This window comes from Homalodisca vitripennis, chromosome 2 (genome assembly GCF_021130785.1).
Source record: "Homalodisca vitripennis isolate AUS2020 chromosome 2, UT_GWSS_2.1, whole genome shotgun sequence".
NCBI lineage: Eukaryota > Metazoa > Arthropoda > Insecta > Hemiptera > Cicadellidae > Homalodisca > Homalodisca vitripennis.
Genome location: NC_060208.1, coordinates 9,480,944 through 9,499,550, shown reverse-complemented (window position 1 = coordinate 9,499,550; position 18,607 = coordinate 9,480,944). Strand labels below are relative to the sequence as shown.

Sequence of the window (18,607 nt, the reverse complement as noted above, 5' to 3'; positions counted from 1 at the left end):
CCCGCGCCGTTCCTGGAGAGTTCAGGCGTGAACGAGTCGAGGGAATTCCAGTGCCAACAGACCAACCCGGTGGTCTTCTAAACTTAAGTATCTTAGATCAATATATTTATAAGATTATATTTTTTCGTGACTGGCAAGAATTAAGATGAATTAAATTATTTTTATTTAGGGGAACTTGGGGGATGGGCAGGTGGCTGTATAGAGTACTTGTTTCTGATCAGTGATGGGATGTGTATACCATATTTTATAAATTGGCATATTTAATTGTGTAATGTATTAAATATTATAATTTTTATTATTTTATATAGTAACACATGATTATGTTTACTGGCTCTGTAATGATTTACTAAAGGTCGCTGGATACATCTATGTATGGGATCGTATGATGCTGTGACGTGATATGGGGTGGTTTGAGTTCAATAAACCGCATTGGCTGCTTCCATCACACCACTGTCCTCATTCCACCACTACGTCCACTATCCAGCCCTGGCCTCGGACACTTACCTTCTTACCCCCTAACCGTGAACCATACACAGTCAATGATGTGACCGAAAACAGTCTTTCAGTTCAATTACCGATCCCTCGTGTCCTGTACACAACAGTAAAGTTTACCTACTACTTTTACTTTGAATACTTTTTATTTGAATTCTTTTTACTTCTAAATCTAATATAAGCAATCAAGGCTGGCTGGAGCACAAAAGGCCTGATCCCGAGACCTCTGGGGATTCCTTGCATGGTCTACTGGTTACGGACAGGATCTAACCTGAGCAATACAGGTTTAGAATATATTTAATATCCAAATTAAGATAAGAGACAAGGACTGGGCGATATTTACAACTCTACCAACACTTTATAATGTCGCAGACAAACAAAACAATATAAGCACATCAGTGTGAAACAATAGTGGCGTAGAGCACGTCTGGCCGAGAGTGGTTGAACTCAAATGGAAGTCACGTCACAGCCTGCTCCAACTCGACGCACAATCAGTTCTTACTATTAAAATGACCCTTGCGTATATTCTATGTATGTATATTAGAGAAAGTAAACCATCAGAAAGTTGCTATTAGAAACAAAATATTTTTATTAATTGTTAACTCTGTATTGTATTACAGTTAAATACAAAATTTAATGCTGGACCATAGACAGTGAAAATCGAGGAAAAAATAATCCTGATCAATACTGTATAAATAATACAATTATAGTTGGACTTGCGTGTTCGGCCGGTGAGATCGTTTTACGAGTTTTCCGTCATCATTAACAGCCCCATCTCATCCTCAATGTTGACTTGAAATTGCTCAAATTCCTTGATTTGCATTTCTAAGAACATGACTATTTCGTTGACTCTGCCCCTGAATCGTGCAGTTTCCTCCCTGTAAATTAATAGCACAAGTTATAACATACTTTTATAAATCACATGTCATATTTTTTATTCAACTAATACACAATCTGTCACTAAATGGCATAATAATATTAGCCTAAAGTAAAATATTAAATAGAAATAATAATAAATTAAAATATAGAACTGACTGCTTTTTCAATAACACATCAAAATATACTAATAAAACTAAAGTTGATAGAAATAAAAATTATCAACAGTGAACATTTAACTCACTAAAACTGTTTTGAGCCTTATCAATAAGCAAAAGTTGCAAGGGGATGAACACATCTTGTATTTCTTTGTGTTTTTTGGAAGGGAGGGTTTGAACACTATTAAAAATATTATATATTGAAGACACATTATGTTTAGAAAATGAAGGCAAAAACTTAAGAAAAATGGATTTGACCAGATAAAGTTGTTTTTGTGTAATTGAATGACACAATAATTTATCGAGAAATGTGCTCCAAGGTGTATGTTAATCTACTATGTTGTGATAAACAACGAAAATTAAGTTAAATATTTCTTTTTTTCAGTCTTAGATGGGTCGCATTCTTAGCTGAAAATGCTTCTGAATTGGGTCTGTGTGTAAAACAAATTTGAAACTTTTAACTTTAACTAAAAATGCAATAGATAATGCCACAGTTAAAAGCACTAAAACATTTTTTATACAGAAATCTATTATGTATGTTTATAATAAAAATGTGGATGTCGTAGGTGAATAATTAAATATAGATATCTAAATTAAAATGGTTTTTATAGAATTTGAATAAACCTGTTCCATAGTAATGCAAGTGTGAGAATGTTGCATTGATAATATTAATACTGTAGAGAACACATTTACCATGCCTTTTAAATTGTATGTACATAAAAACTGGTATGTCATAGATTATCTACACCACTGTCTAAAACCAATTAAAGTAAAAATATGGCAAATTTCCAGGAAAATCCTATTTCCTTCACACTGTTATGTGGTGCAATGTTGAAACATGTAATAAAAAATAGTTCAACCTATTTCTGAGAAAAACTTTGTAGTTTGTTTTGGACAAAAACCTAATTAGTAGGCTAAAAAATTATGAAAATTAAAAATTTGCGAAAGAGGTTTGGGAATATATTTGCAGACCAAATGCCAAATTTTAGGAAAATCCGGATTGAGCCTACAAATAAACCCAAAAACAATAACAGGGATACTAACACAAATTTTTAACATATGTAAAGTTTTTTGCATGATGGCAATGTTCCTAGTACTTACACTTTATAAGATATAGAATATAGGAAGGAAATAAAAATCATACTGACTGTTCATAGTCATTGCAGAGCTTCTGGTACCATGTGCGTATACGAGACATGAGCTGGTCCTCTCGGTTGTCGATGGTCTGGAGGTGGATGTCATGAGAACTGGCCACAGCCTGGTTCACCGCCTCCTTGTCCACCATCACCTGTCAGGCAGTTGACATCAACGAATGTTTAATTTAGGGTTCTCCAGTAGATGGCACAGATAAGAGATAAAAAGCTATTTGAGGAGAAATTTTACTCTAGGGTTTTAGGTGGAGTTAGAGGTCTACAGGTGGAGTCAAAATGTTCCCGGAATCGATTTAAACACATTTATTGAACAAGGTAAAAACTTATAAACCTATTTTCCTTTAAAATACTTTCCTCCTGCAACAACACACTTGTCCCAATGATCATACAGCTCTGTAACATGTTTGCTACAGATGGTTAAAGGCAGTGGCGTATTTAGAAAATTATTTTGGAGGAGGCTGACGCACTGGGTGGCTTAGAAAGTAAAAAGTACCCTCCATAAACAAGGGCTTGGGAGTTTCCCCCCTGGAAAATTATTCAGCTTTAAGACCTCATAAATGTGTTTTAGCTTAGAACTAACAACTGAGTGCAATTTTAATGTTTGTTTTTCAACATTTTGGGGAAGGGGGGGAGTTAGAGCCCTCCCTTATATACGCCCATGTTTAAAGTAGTATTTTGTGATTTGAGTAGGTACCAATATTAGACACTGTGCCACTCAGTAGTCAAAGGGCTAAAAAAATTATATATTATGTCTTATCAATGCTTTTGTCACATTTTGATCGACAAGCTCAGCATTTGAAATCTTTCTTTCTTCAACAATGTTTTCAGCTGCATAAACAGGAGAAGATGGCTGGCATGAGGTTGGACGAGTAGGGTGAATGCGTCTGCCATATTAATTCATCAAACTCAAAATTGAATATTTTTTATCCTGAGGGAAAGAGACAAATTGTCTCCGCACTTAGTCCTAAAAAGACCTTTGCGCCTCCCTTACTTATATTTATGTTCTCAGAATCTGAGACTTTTACAGAAGCCGAACAGATTTGAGGGCTCCTGTTCACTGATGTCCTTGGGGCAGAGGAGATATGCTTCCAGGAATCTTTTCCGAATTTTTTATATGGCAGGACAGTTTAGCCAAATATGCTCCATTGATTCCTTCGCTTCTCCGCAGAGTCTGCATTCATCAGTCTGGCTAAGACCCACCCTCATAAGATGTTTTCTAAGTGGGCTATGTCCTGTCAATATCACTAACATCACTCTTATATCCTCCTTACTCTGATTTAGGAGAGATGCCCACCCTTTAGCATAAGGATAGAGTAAACATTTTTTACTGTCTTAATTCTGAGGCTCTACTCCAATTAAAGTTTCTTATCCTCTTTTCCCAATCTTTAACAAGAGCTTTGCTGTTGGAGAAAGCTATCCCGCAACCTGGCTCAGGCCCCACCATAATGGACTCCGCTCCCTTTTTGGCGAGGATATCTGCTTTATCATTTCCATGAATGCCCTCATGACCTGGCACCCAACCGAGTGTTACTCTGTTTTTCTTAGACAGATCTGCCAGAGCATTCTTACATTCCCAGACTGCTTTCGAATCAAACGAACAGGTATCAAGTGCCTTCAGTGCAGCCTGGCTGAAAAAAAATTGAAAGTTTGCTTGCTGTTCACTAAACTTTATTTATACAAATTGTTAATTAATGTAAACGTGCAGATTGCAGGAGTTGTACCAACTGAAACACAACAAAATTCTAACCGGTGACCACACTGGGGTTCTTTGTTCATCGATTCCAGAAACTGTATGACTCTACCTTGTATATTAGTGTTGCTTAAGATTTGAATGTCACAAGAGATATTTGTACAGATCACATTACAAATCTATTATTGAAACGTTTTATTTTGATCACTGTACTCACAGGACGTAGGGCAGCAGGAAGGTTGGAGAGGTCCTCGTTGCGGATAGTGAGTTGGGTCAAGTAACGACTAGCCAGGTCCCCCAGCTGTTCACTAAATACTGTCTCGTGCTCACGCATTATCGTAAAAAATCCTTGCGCCGTCTCAATGAAAGTGTTAACCATGTCCCCTAAGTTGCGCTCAAACTGTGCAAACACCTCCTGAAACATCACATTTGAGTCTGTTGTATGTAACTAGAAGTAGAATATATTTCTTTCCTCAAAATACAATAAATATTTACACGTGATTCATTTTACATAGAAAAAATTAAAACTAAAACTCAAATGTCTTGTTACCAGGTTTGTTTTAGGCTGCAATAAGCCCTACTTAAGAATAAACTTAAGTTAAATTAAATGCCAGTTTAATTTAATAGTTTTAAAACAAAATAAAAATATGGTATTAATTTGTTTGAGAAAATAATAGGGCCTCCAAGGCTAAGCCTGTTTGGAGGTTCCATCAATGTATTTGGACAAATGGTAAAAAGAATCCAGCTTCAGAATTACAAAAAAATAAAATTCAACCTCTTGCTCAAAAACAATCAAAACAAAACACATACCTATTTAATATGCTTAAATTGTGCCCTATAATGTAAAATATACATTCACACACATATCTACATACATACACACAGACACACTAACAAACACATATATACATATAATATTAAAATAATATTAATACAGTCATTACGAATATAAAAAATATAAGAAACCAAACAATTAATTAACAATACCTTGCTGCAATGTAAGCTACTACAACTTTAATTTACTTCATCCAGAAATCTCTAGCAGTGTTTCAATCTCTTTCATACTAAATAACCAATATTCAAGTCTTTTTATGAATATATTTAAATTTTTAGATGTTTTAATACGGTCTGGTAATGTATTATAAATCCTAGGTGCAACAAAAATATAGGATTTTGTGAAATTATAATTTTGTAACTTGGAAGATCCTCTCAAGAACTTGGAACAACTCAAGAAATGAAAACATAAGTTCTATTCACAAATTTGGAAAATGTAAACTAAACGCTATAAATATGAACAGTATTGTGAGAATTTCTACTATGAAAGCGTAGAACAAATACTCTTAAGAATCCATATCCCTCATTAAAGATATAAAGATCATGTTTTGGTACTTCTTTTATTGTGTGAAATTTAATAACGGAGGGTATTGTTCTGCAGTTTTATCTTAAATTGCGTGAAATGTGGAAAATATTTCAGCTATATTGTTTCTATATAGACAATAGACAATAGACAATAGACAATATACTTTATTTTACATATTCTTTGAGAACAGTAAGAGAGTCATAAAAAAGGTAATTATACAAATCAAAATTTTATAAAACAATTATACAAATCAAAGCTTTGTAAATGATAGTCCAGTCACTGGTTGATGTTCAAAGCTCTCCAGTTTAAAAACTCGTCAATTGAGTAGAAAGGATGTTGGAGGAGCCATCTTTTCAGCATTTTCTTGGGGTTTTGTTCTGTCTTAATGTCGGTAGGTAGGGAGTTGAACAGCTTTGCACCCATATATGAAGGCTTCTCTTCAAATAATGCTGAATGGTGTTCTGGTAGTGTAAAATCTGCTGCTTGACGAGTGTTGTAAGAATGTAAATCAATGCCTCTGGTCAAGCCATTTTCATGAGCATACATTACTGTTTCTAAGATGTACAATGAGGATTGACAGCTCAACAAAAGATGTTCTACAACTGTCTCTAGGCTGCAGGCCTGCCAGTATCCTGATACATTTTTTCTGTAGAGTCAAGGGTCTTTGTAAGTTGGCTACACTTGATTTTCCCCAAACAGTGAGACCATATCGGAGGTGTGCTTCAAAGAGTGCATAGTATGCAGTAATTGCAACTGTGACATCACTTATCGATTTTATTCGACGAACAACATAAAGTCCAGAGCTTAGTTTGCTACAGAGGTTGTCCACATGAGGTGTCCATTTCATTCCATTGTCCATTACGATCCCCAGATACTTGGCTTCTTCCACAGTGTCAATGTTTGGCAATGGTCCAAAATCCTTCTTTCCTCTTCCAAAGACCAGTTGTTGCGTCTTGGCTTCATTGACTACCAAGTTGTTACTATGGCAATACTGAACAGCCATGTTCGTTGATGTGTATGAAGAGACTTCCAGCAATTCAGGATGTTTATTACCTAAAAGTAGAACCGTATCATCTGCATACATGATGGTTTTTGAAAATTCTTCCAAGTAACCCAAGTAATATTGGGTAATATTTCTTCCAAGTAATATTGTTGGCAACACTTTGAAGAACCGTTGTCAGTCGAAAGATGTTAAACATTCAGAATAAAAATTCAAATTGACATCTGAATTTTTCAATGTGATGTGAACTTGAAAACTTAGGTGATAGTAATGAATTGAATTTTAATCCTAAGAAAATAGTACTTTTGAAACAATTTTTTTTTTAAATATTCTAAATGAAAATAATATAGACATTTAAAATATAAAAAATTAATTTTAATTTACAAAAAAAATTCTCTTTTCAATGATGTAACATACAAAAGGGAGATTGCCTTTTGACAATGTTAAGCCTAGCATTACGTTAAAGTTCACACTACATTTATCATCCAAATATTCAATTAGTACCCATCAACGTTTTAATTTATGGCACATTGAAATGTTGACTTTAAATATGTTGCAAATAAAACAGGTATTTTTGTGGTGTACCCAAAGTTCTTCTATACATTTCAGTATCAGAAAGGGGGATTGACATTTACATTTGGAGATAGTGGTATATCCATTGTTTTTAATACACCAAGATTAGTTATAGAAGTCTTCTCTCACATCCAGATTTCTTTTGCTTTTCTATCCATAATCATCCAAAATTTAGCATAAGAGGAGATCCTTTATCATTCTTTAAACATGGGTGTCCTGTTACTTTGAAATAAAATATTAATGCTTAATTTCAAACCTCTAATCTAACACAAAATACAAATGCTATTGGTGAACCTACTTACTTTCAGCTGTTCAGACAGCGTAAGCTCTAGACCTAGCAACTCTTGCTTCACAGTTGTACACATCGCGTTCGCCCTCTCCACCTTCTCGTCGATAGAATGCCGCCTCATGCTCTCGTCACTCGTCTGCTTCGCCATTACCTCCCAGAGGTCATCCATCTCCACAAACATAACAGCCTTGCTGGCCAGGAACGTCTCTAGTATACTGTAACACTGGTCAGTGTTAAACATCATGCAAACAGGATGTGAAGCGAGGGGCAACTTGATCCAATGACTGTCTCTAGTATACTGTAACACTGGTCAGTGTTAAACATGCCAAACAGGTTGTGAAGCGAGGGGCAACTTGATCCACAAACATGACTGCCTTGCTGGCCAGGAACGTCTCTTGTATACTGTGACACTGGTCAGTGTTAGACATCATGTGAAGCGAGGGGCAACTTGATCCACAAACATGACTGCCTTGCTGGCCAGGAACGTCTTGTATACTGTAACACTGGTCAGTGTTAGACATCATGCCAAACAGGATGTGAAGCGAGGGGCAACTTGATCCACAAACATGACTGCCTTGCTGGCCAGGAACGTCTCTTGTATACTGTGACACTGGTCAGTGTTAGACATCATGCCAAACAGGATGTGAAGCAAGGGGCAACTTGATCCACAAACATGACTGCCTTGCTGGCCAGGAACGTCTCTTGTATACTGTGACACTGGTCAGTGTTAGACATCATGCCAAACAGGATGAGAAGCAAGGGGCACCTTGATCCACAAACATGACTGCCTTGCTGGCCAGGAACGTCTCTTGTATACTGTAACACTTGTCAGTGTTAGACATCATGCCAAACAGGATGTGAAGCGAGGGGCAACTTGATCCACAAACATGACTGCCTTGCTGGCCAGGAACGTCTCTTGTATACTGTAACACTTGTCAGTGTTAGACATCATGCCAAACAGGATGTGAAGCGAGGGGCAACTTGATCCACAAACATGACTGCCTTGCCGGACAGGAACGTCTCTAGTATACTGTAACACTGGTCAGTGTTAGACATCATGCCAAACAGGATGTGAAGCAAGGGGCAACTTGATCCACAAACATGACTGCCTTGCTGGCCAGGAACGTCTCTAGTATACTGTAACACTGGTCAGTGTTAGACATCATGCCAAACAGGATGTGAAGCAAGGGGCAACTTGATCCACAAACATGACTGCCTTGCTGGCCAGGAACGTCTCTAGTATACTGTAACACTGGTCAGTGTTAGACATCATGCCAAACAGGATGTGAAGCAAGGGGCAACTTGATCCACAAACATGACTGCCTTGCTGGCCAGGAACGTCTCTAGTATACTGTAACACTGGTCAGTGTTAGACATCATGCCAAACAGGATGTGAAGCAAGGGGCAACTTGATCCACAAACATGACTGCCTTGCTGGCCAGGAACGTCTCTAGTATACTGCAACACTGGTAAGTGTTAGACATCATGCCAAGCAGGATGTGAAGCGAGGGACAAATTGATCCACAAAAATGACTGCTTGCGAGCCAGAAACACCTCTAGTATACTGCAACACTGGTCAGTGTTAGACATCATGCCAAGCAGGATGTGAAGCAAGGGGCAACTTGATCCACAAACATGATTGCCTTGCCAGACCAGGAACACCTCTAGTATACTGCAACACTGGTCAGTGTTAGGCATCATGCCAAACAGGATGTGAAGCAAGGGACAACTTGATCCACAAACATGATTGCCTTGCTGGCCAGGAACGTCTCTAGTATACTGTAACACTGGTCAGTGTTAGACATCATGCCAAACAGGATGTGAAGCAAGGGGCAACTTGATCCACAAACATGACTGCCTTGCTGGCCAGGAACGTCTCTAGTATACTGTAACACTGGTCAGTGTTAGACATCATGCCAAACAGGATGTGAAGCAAGGGGCAACTTGATCCACAAACATGACTGCCTTGCTGGCCAGGAACGTCTCTAGTATACTGTAACACTGGTCAGTGTTAGACATCATGCCAAACAGGATGTGAAGCAAGGGGCAACTTGATCCACAAACATGACTGCCTTGCTGGACAGGAACGTCTCTAGTATACTGTAACACTGGTCAGTGTTAGACATCATGCCAAACAGGATGTGAAGCAAGGGGCAACTTGATCCACAAACATGACTGCCTTGCCGGACAGGAACGTCTCTAGTATACTGTAACACTGGTCAGTGTTAGACATCATGCCAAGCAGGATGTGAAGCAAGGGGCAACTTGATCCACAAACATGACTGCCTTGCTGGCCAGGAACGTCTCTAGTATACTGCAACACTGGTAAGTTTTAGTCATCATGCCAAACAGAATGTGAAACAAGGGACAAATTGATCCACAAACATGACTGCCTTGCTGGCCGGAACGTCTCTAGTATACTGCAAAACTGGTAAGTTTTAGTCATCATGCCAAACAGAATGTGAAGCAAGGGACAAATTGATCCACAAAAATGACTGCTTTGCGAGCCAGGAACGCCTTCAGTGTTAGACATCGCGCCAAACAGGATGTGAAGTAAGGAACAGCTTAATGTCATCACACGATATATGAAAATTAATCATATATTTAAGCCTATTTCTGTATGTGTCTGAAATAATTATAATATAGTTTTGAAACTGTTATCAACTCACAGTCTTTGTTTAGCTCGTCCTTTCATTATTGCATCTTGAGTGCCTTCCTGGAACATTTGCACCTCAGTATCTCGTAGATTCAGCTGTTCCAGTCCAATATTGAATATTTCAGTTGTCGCGTTTCCAATTTCTTCTTGAAATCTGGAACATAAAGTACCACATTAGCCATATAGGATAGATGAACGAAATGATGAGAATTAATGGAAAGTATATCATATCAGCTGATTGATTGTGTACCCAGTAAATAGCTATAACCGCTTTTACACCATAAACATCTTTTGGGGAATATATAAACACACCACCAGTCCCACAGTACACCACTGGTAAATCAGCAAAAACTTCACTCAGCCAGACATTGATTCCTCTGAGAACCGCTGTCTACAGTACTTCAAGAGCTTCATATGAAGTCTTTAGAAGACTCATGCAATATATTCAATCAGACTGAGCACCTTCGATGACGCATCACTTTCTTCTTTTTTGGTTATCTGCATACTTAGAAAATCTGGTCCAAGTCTGATGATTAATTTAAACCTATGGGAGAAACAAACGCCGAAGACTAAAAGGCTAGAATTGAATTGACATCACTTGAACAAGCCATAATATGTTGGCCACATCCTCATCCGCTCTTTTGTACTTAGAGGATAATCTCTCTTGCTCATCTTTTTTTATCAAATCGCAATGTGAGAGCCCTCATACAAAGACTTTGCTGCCAGGGGAAAGTAAGCAAATTCTGCCAATTAAGATTAGGACAACTGTTCACAGAGCAATCAGATGGGTAGACCTAGTAGTATGATTTACGTAACATAGTCCAACTCTAATGATTCTGTTCCCAATTCCTTGTACTAAAGTGAATAATAAAGATGAAAAACAAGAAAAAAATCATAAAACTGCAAGTTAAATCTCAACACGTGGATGCCTATTAATTAATTATAATGATTACATTACCTCTATATACCTTATGTAATATACTTACATCTTTCCAGGAAAGGATCAGATGTATTGGCACTTTTACTATCAGGCTACCAACCTCAAGAAAAGAAAGTTGTCCTTTAACAAACCCCTGCTTAAATATAGCCAACTTGAGTTACAAATATAAATGTGTGTACTAACATTCTAAATATCTCCTGAACTTCATCTCCGATGAGAAGCATGGCTTGTCCACTTGGATCGCTGTTGATCATTGCCTCATAGAGTTGATCCTTGTCCAGACCCTCAACAAATGCCCGAGAGTATAACTCCTCCTTGTCTGCCTCAATCTTAGCCAATTGTCTTTCCTTCACCGCCTTGGCTTCTTCTCTCTCTAAGGCCTCCAACTCTTTCCTGGAGAAAAATAGAAGTTATTATGGAGTTCATTGCCTCAGAAAACTTAATCTCAAGTGATTTTAAAACTTACAAATCTAAAATTCTTTTCTGCGGAAAAAAGTATACTAGATTATATTTTAACATAATTGTTATGTCTTATTTCAAACAGCTTTTGAGTGAACACATTGTGTGTACCTAGAAATAATGTTTGAATACTTCAGCCAAATATCCTGCTACTATATAATATTGCTAAGTCTAGACAAAAATCTTCTTCTTCGTTTCAAAGAGATACACTAGAGAGCTTTTGTGATGTGTCTGACGAAGATAGCCTTGTTATCAAAAGGCCTCACAAAAGTATTGGTTTGTGTGTTCTAAATGTAGTGATTACGTTAAAAAGAGCTTATGCTCAGATATAAATAGATGGATTAAAAGAGAAATTTAAGTAAGTTGAATCGGATGTTAGACGTAATGGATACCCTCAGTCAATAATAAACAAGTGAAAACGAAACAGAAGAATCATTCTTGAGTCGATAAATCATAATAGAGGTAAATGTACTTTTATGTCAATCCCTTGTGTGCCGGAATCATCCGAGAAAATTAGAAGAGTTAATAGAAAGAACAACATTAGAATCACGTTCAAAACACCAGTATCGTAAAAACAAAAGCAAAAAAACGGCACACTGGATTCCAAAACTTGTATTTACAATGTACAATGTGGTTGTAATACAGAATAGAGAGGCGAGATAAAAGTCTATTACATGTTAGTATAAAAGAACATAAAGATAACACAAGAAAGGGGCTAACAGAAAAGTACAAAAATTGCACATTATTGTTGGTCCGAAGATTATCGCATGGATTGGAACTAAGCTAACATGATACATCGGAACATTACTCTTTAACAGGAAATTAACCGAGGCTTCATACATTAAATTGTTGGATCAATTGATCAGTCAACCATCAGTCGAAATTAGGCCGCTTTGGTTACCAGTTCTGAAAATGAACTAACAAAGGGAACCTAATTATTATCAAACAGCAAATTAGAGATAATGTTTTCTAGAAGTACATCTAGAACCAATAATAACTTTTATGCCCACACCATTTTCCTTTCTTGCCGCAATCTTGTTTCTCCCGTTACGATCGCCATTTACTATTGGCCTCTGGCAAGTTGTCAGTGGTTGGTCGTCCAGTGCAGACGTAATGTAACATGTATTCTGTAAGTTCTGTTTAATAATTAACATTTAATTCTTAATTAATTGATTTAATTTAATAACAAACATGTGAAGGTATCATGTGGCGAGATATCCCAAGAAAGATTTTGTGTGTAGATGTTAATGTTTGCATGAAACTCCATTTCCACACAAATGAGTGATATGATTGTGTGTCCAACTATGGAATTGGCTGAGCGTCATTTACCAAATTTCTCTTTTGTCTGCCGGAGGATGTAAAAATGTTCTTTTTGCATGACTGTCTATCTGTCTGTAAAGCATCATGAGAATAAAGTCAGGTCTAGATCTGAGATTTTGCAAGCAACCTCAGCGAAGCTCGCTAACCCCACCTTGTAATATTTTCCTCTGCAATCCTTGTAATGTATGTTCTGTACTTACAAGTTTGTCTTGCGGCCACTTTCTCTCTCCTCCTCTGTGACCTTCTTGTACTCGTAGAACTCCAGGTTCGGCAAGTAAGCGGCCACAAAGGTCCTGAAGTCTTCCTCTGTGGCGCAAGGATTGTCGGCCATGTTTAACGAAAACAGATTGAGCTTCCTCAGATGTAAAACCTGTCTGAGAAAAAATGTTACACTGTTTCTGTTCTTTCGTGTATAATAAGTGACTCTTATTTTGGAAAATATAACCCAAATGAATAACAAAATGTTATAATAATTTAAAAAATAATTTTAATTGACTGACAATTGAATATTTTAGATAGTACTAAAATATATTATTTGATAGGATATGTACACAGAGAATGACATGACTTTTAGTCAGTTTTTCTGGGAAGCAATATGGACTCTTACTTCATAAGAAAAATATGGTGGGTCTAGAGTAAATAAACACTGAACAACAGAACGGTATATCATAAAAGCGTTCCTTCACAAGGAGGTGTTCAGTTCATCAAAAGTTTGACAAATAAATTTTAAAATGCACCTACACTTACGGTGTTTAAAACTCTTTTTGAAACGCTGTTAAGAGTCAAATGCATTTTAGGATGTGACTGAGTTTCTATCGTGCGGCTAGGAAACCGCACAATCATAAGAGTGACTACCGAGTTGAAGTGGAAACATTGGCGATGAAAGTTGCAGGATGAATGTTTTGAATGAGTGTTCGTCAAGGTATGGGTGTCTATATTGTAGAGTACTGATGTTTGCTATACAGTATTGTATTTCGTGTAGGCAATATATACATGACTATGAGCCATTAAGTCTTCATTTTGAGTACAGTATGTGTGTCCTTTGTTTAAATGTTATTTTAACATCAATGACGACTCTGCTTAGAAAATAAATATTTGTCTCTCTGCAAGCCTGCTTGATCTAATTCGAAACCAAAACCATTCTCGAGGTTAAATTAAAATGAAAAATTAAGGATATTTAGTTGTTTTTGTATATTTGCATAATTGAAGGCTTTACACCATGCTGCCTTGCCGTTCTATATTTTCTAGTTGCTTTGTAATTTTAATTGATTCCTTTCACTGTATTTGTGTGGGTAAGATAATTTAAGCTACTTAAACAAGGATTGTTCACATAAGATACGTTTCTATCATATGGTGTTAACAATCCAGATTGTATTAACATGAAACAAGTGAGATGTCTACTTTGTGGGACGTAATATTTGACAGAGTTTACGTTCATATTAAACAGATGGAAGGTTTATAATTGAACATGAATGTACGAATAAAAACAAAAAGTGTTGCATTTGTGTTATACAAAAGGACAATATTTAATCTGTGACAAAGACTTAGTGATTAGTACAGAATTAACTGTCGCTCCAACAAAATTTAATGCTGAAAGTAAGAACTAGATAACATATTTGTAAGTAGTAGGTAATATTGATCTAAAGTTAAAAAGAACTATTGAACAAGGTCAATAACTTAGGGCACAACCAAATGTTTTAACGACCGCAAATTGGTTTTGTCTTATGACGAAATATAACTGCAGCCCATGGGTGACACTTACACATTGCTTGTCTTCAATTTTGTTGCCTCCAATAGTGAAGATTTTCAAATTCTTCAGGTTCTCTAGGTTAGCTAACTCTGTGATCAGGTTACTGAACAAAGAAAGGTGCCTGAGTTGGGCGAGGTGCTGGAAAAGAACAAACAGTTTGTAGACCCATAGTATTAGTAACATTCCACAATAACTATCATGGCTAGGTTTGGTCATGTGGTACCTAGTGCATAATACTTATTAAATTCAATTTCATATCATGTTAAATACATAACTCTCTATGTTAATTAATTTTTAGTAGGTCTTTTATTTTTGCAAAGGTAAGTTACAGTCTGCACTGGACAATATTCATTTTGGTCTTTTAGGCTACATGCACTAAAGGAAGGCCCTATTGAAAAATAACAATTTAATCCATATTTTGTTTTTTGTACATTTCAGTAAATACCAAAGAGCAGAATGTATTAGTCAAATATAAATAAAATAGCTTCTATCAATGTTCCATTATGTTATAATCTATGAAACTATTTTTGATTTGATTTGGATCCTTTTCTAAAACAAAATCACTGTGTTGTGCTAGACATGCTAAATAAAAGAATAACATTTTAAGGTTTCTCAAAATTGTGACTATTTAAAGAGGATTAAGATCTATCCTTTTTTTAAAGATAAAAATCATATCAATCCCATTGAATAATTGAAGAATGCTGCTACCAGACGATGAACATGTAGTCTGAATTCATGTATTTTATCAAATAAGAATGGTAAGAAAATTCTAGTTGTATCACTTACGTTTAAATTTTCAATATTCTCAATCCTGTTGAAAGACAAATTTAAGTCCACCAAGTTCACTAAAGCATCAAGATTTTCAATTTTCTGGATGTTATTGCCAGTGAGTTTGAGTATGGTGAGAGCTGGAAGTACCCACAAGTGATCTATACGATAGATGTCTGTAAAAATATTACGAATAATTACAGACCAATTGTACTTTTCCAAGATTTGTAAAAATCCCTTTTCAAGACTTCAACTAACAAAATAGCGTTGTAAAAACATGTGTAAAAAATAAACAAGGCCCCAACATGTGTCACGTAACAGACTTCACTGTTGCATGCAAAATTTCAAGTTAATAGATAATTTATTTCTAGAGATATCCTGCAGACAGACAGAAAAGAAATGTTTACTTCCCCCAGCCATGTAGAAATAAGGTTTCAATAAAAATTTAAAATCTGAAAATATAATATTTTCGGGATATGTTACTAATAATTAGGCTAAATATGTTAAAATTCGTAAGTCACATATTAAAATCACTTATGATTGTACTTTTACAAATGTGTGTACAGCACTACACACTACAAGAGTGCAGTTTGTCTATAAATTGATTTATTCTGGTATTTAATCGGTGACATCATGGTTACCCATAAGACCAAAGTAAAAATGTTAGTTTACGCTAAGCCAAATTCTATGGAGTGACGAACTATAATCGAACTCAATGTTGCCTGTATAGAAATGAAACTTCATGCAGCTTAAAGAGTCCAGAGGTCATTTTTTTCTGTTTTGTTTGTTGATTTTGGGTACTATCTCGAGGGATGTTTTTCTTTTTTCGTCAGAAGTGAGGGGTGGAGCCTAACACACCACTGGAGCCCGCACTGATGGCCAGAGCCATTTCCGATCGGTACTTTCCCGACCTCAGATCAATTCCCAAATCGTCCAACTTTCCCGGCCTCAGATCACTTGCCAAACCGTCCAACTTTTCCGACGTCAAATCACTTCCAAAATCGTCCAACTTTTCCGACCTCAGATCACTTCCCAAATCGTCCAACTTTGCCAACCTCAGATCACTTCCCAAATCGTCCAACTTTCCCGACCTGAGATCACTTCCCAAATCGTCCAACTTTGCCAACCTCTGATTACTTCCCAAATCGTCCAACTTTTCCCACGTCAAATCACTTCCCAAATCCTCCAACATTCCCGACCTCGGATCACTTCCCAAATCGTCCAACTTTGCCAACCTCAGATCACTTGCCAAACCGTCCAACTTTTCCGACGTCAAATCACTTCCCAAATCGTCAAACATTTCCGACCTCGGATCACTTCCCAAATCGTCCAACTTTTCCGACGTCAAATCACTTCCAAAATCGTCCAACTTTCCCGACCTCAGGTAACTTCCCAAATCGTTCAACTTTTCCGACGTCAGATCTTCAGCGCCAAACCCCATAAAAGATAACCTCCCTTGAGACAGTACATAAATTGAAGCTCAGATCACGTGATCGCTCGTTAATTTGTTATATTATTATAATACGTACGTATGTATTTACCTACTTATAAAGCCTAATAACAAATAGTGCATATGGACAGAGTGGCCTCCTCACAGACATCGCTTCCGTTTGGGAGGCAGAAAACAAGAACCGATCCTCATAATGACATGTAATTTTCACAGAAAGTAAAATAAAGTAAGTTTTTCTAATAATGATGGTTTTAGGTTCCCAGTAAGAAAATATTGGGTAGGATACGATAAGCGGACCCGGCTTTTTATATCGATATTGACAAACGATATTACTCAATTCTAACTTTCGATATAACTAACCGATACTGATTTTAAACAACTAACTTGTATTAACTACAAACACTTTTTCATATAATAACGTATTTTCTCTTATAGATAATAACAGACAGTTGAAGCTCATCTCTGTGAGTATTTGTGTGCAGAAGAGAAGAACGGTTTCCTAGAGAAGATGCTTCAACAACTTGTCGAAAACTGTTTATCATTGCTATACAGGAGAAAACATATAAATTATTACGCAAATTTCGTATTTCCTGTTATAAATGGTCTTTATGTTCTTATCATTTCATTATTATTTATGAGTTTTTCATATTTCCAGTTCTAATAGTTTGTTTGATCGTTAGAGTTCACTTATTATTTATAAGATTATCACTATATGCGTTGTATTAGTTATTTTTTATTTAAAATATGATTGTGATTATGGCTATAGACATGTTGATATGATTTATAAACGCGTATTCAATAAATGAATATTAAGTATCGGTAACTGTACTAATCTATATAAAAAAACCCGGGTCTGCTTATCGTACTCTACCCAAAATCTGTTTCAAAAATAGTGGCCGGGTCTTTTTCGTTTAAGGGCCAGCACCTTACAAACATACTATACCTGACTGACAGTGCATTTAATGTTTTTTTTTGGTGTTATTAGTTCGTAGGGCAGTAGTCCAGGTACTACTTCTAGTATAAACTCGTCTTATCTCATCAGTGATAAACGCGCGCCGCTTATCTTTTGCCTGTAATGTAACCTGCGTTAGTTCTGTCTGAGTTTTAGCGTGGTGAGTTGATCTGGGCTTGGACTTTGCAAGCTCGAGTTAATTTTTTTTCTAAAAGAGCAAGCAGCGCAAAGCGCTGCGCAGCGGGGAAGCATCGCGTGATCTGAGTTTTGAATAGGCAAGCTAGGGTCTTTTGTGCTGGCCCTTAAACGAAAAAGACCCTAGTGGCCTCCGAATCATAACAAAATACCTTATTGCATGAAAAATGTAAAGGAAACAACTAACCTAAGTGCTCCAGGTATATGTGGGTGATTTCATGTAACCTGTATCCTTCTTCCTCGTCGATAACATTTCCGGGGACTTCGTCCTCCACCATCCGATTGATGGCCTCTGTAATCATGTTCATGTTGATAACACCAGGCTTAGGCCTCCAGGCCTCTTCACTCTTGGCCTCGTCCATTCTGCGGACGAAGGAAAAAAGTAATAAAACTATTTTATGGCTACAATTTTGTTCTTTGACCTTTTGACCTTTTTTTATTCGTGATAAATGACTGATTACTATACACAAGCTTATCTAAATATAGCTTCTAACTCAATATAGGTTAATTATAATACTAAAAGAACAG

At 36.6% G+C, this 18,607-nt stretch overlaps 1 protein-coding gene across 1 annotated transcript; it reads right to left on the bottom strand.

Annotated features, from left to right (window-relative positions):
- Positions 1-1,059: 1,059 nt before the first annotated feature.
- LOC124353518 (dynein regulatory complex subunit 3-like) lies at positions 1,060-18,601 on the bottom strand. Its single transcript, XM_046803390.1, has 10 exons — positions 18,267-18,601; positions 15,501-15,658; positions 14,727-14,852; positions 13,165-13,334; positions 11,369-11,578; positions 10,259-10,399; positions 7,603-7,804; positions 4,585-4,782; positions 2,675-2,814; positions 1,060-1,370 (listed from the first exon to the last, which is right to left on the bottom strand). Exons 1-10 carry the CDS (start codon positions 18,439-18,441, stop codon positions 1,235-1,237), a joined length of 1,656 nt encoding a protein of 551 aa, XP_046659346.1. The 5' UTR covers positions 18,442-18,601; the 3' UTR covers positions 1,060-1,234.
- Between the last annotated feature and the right edge of the window lie 6 nt (positions 18,602-18,607).

Coding starts and splice junctions, on each gene's coding strand:
- LOC124353518 (XM_046803390.1), bottom strand. CDS start 18,441: ATGGACGAGGCCAAGAGTGAAGAGGCCTGGAGGCCTAAGCCTGGTGTT. Junction 13,335..14,726: donor AAATTGAAGACAAGCAATGT/GTAAGTGTCACC, acceptor TTTCTCAGACAG/GTTTTACATCTGAGGAAGCT. Junction 11,579..13,164: donor AGTGGCCGCAAGACAAACTT/GTAAGTACAGAA, acceptor ATTTTTCTCCAG/GAAAGAGTTGGAGGCCTTAG.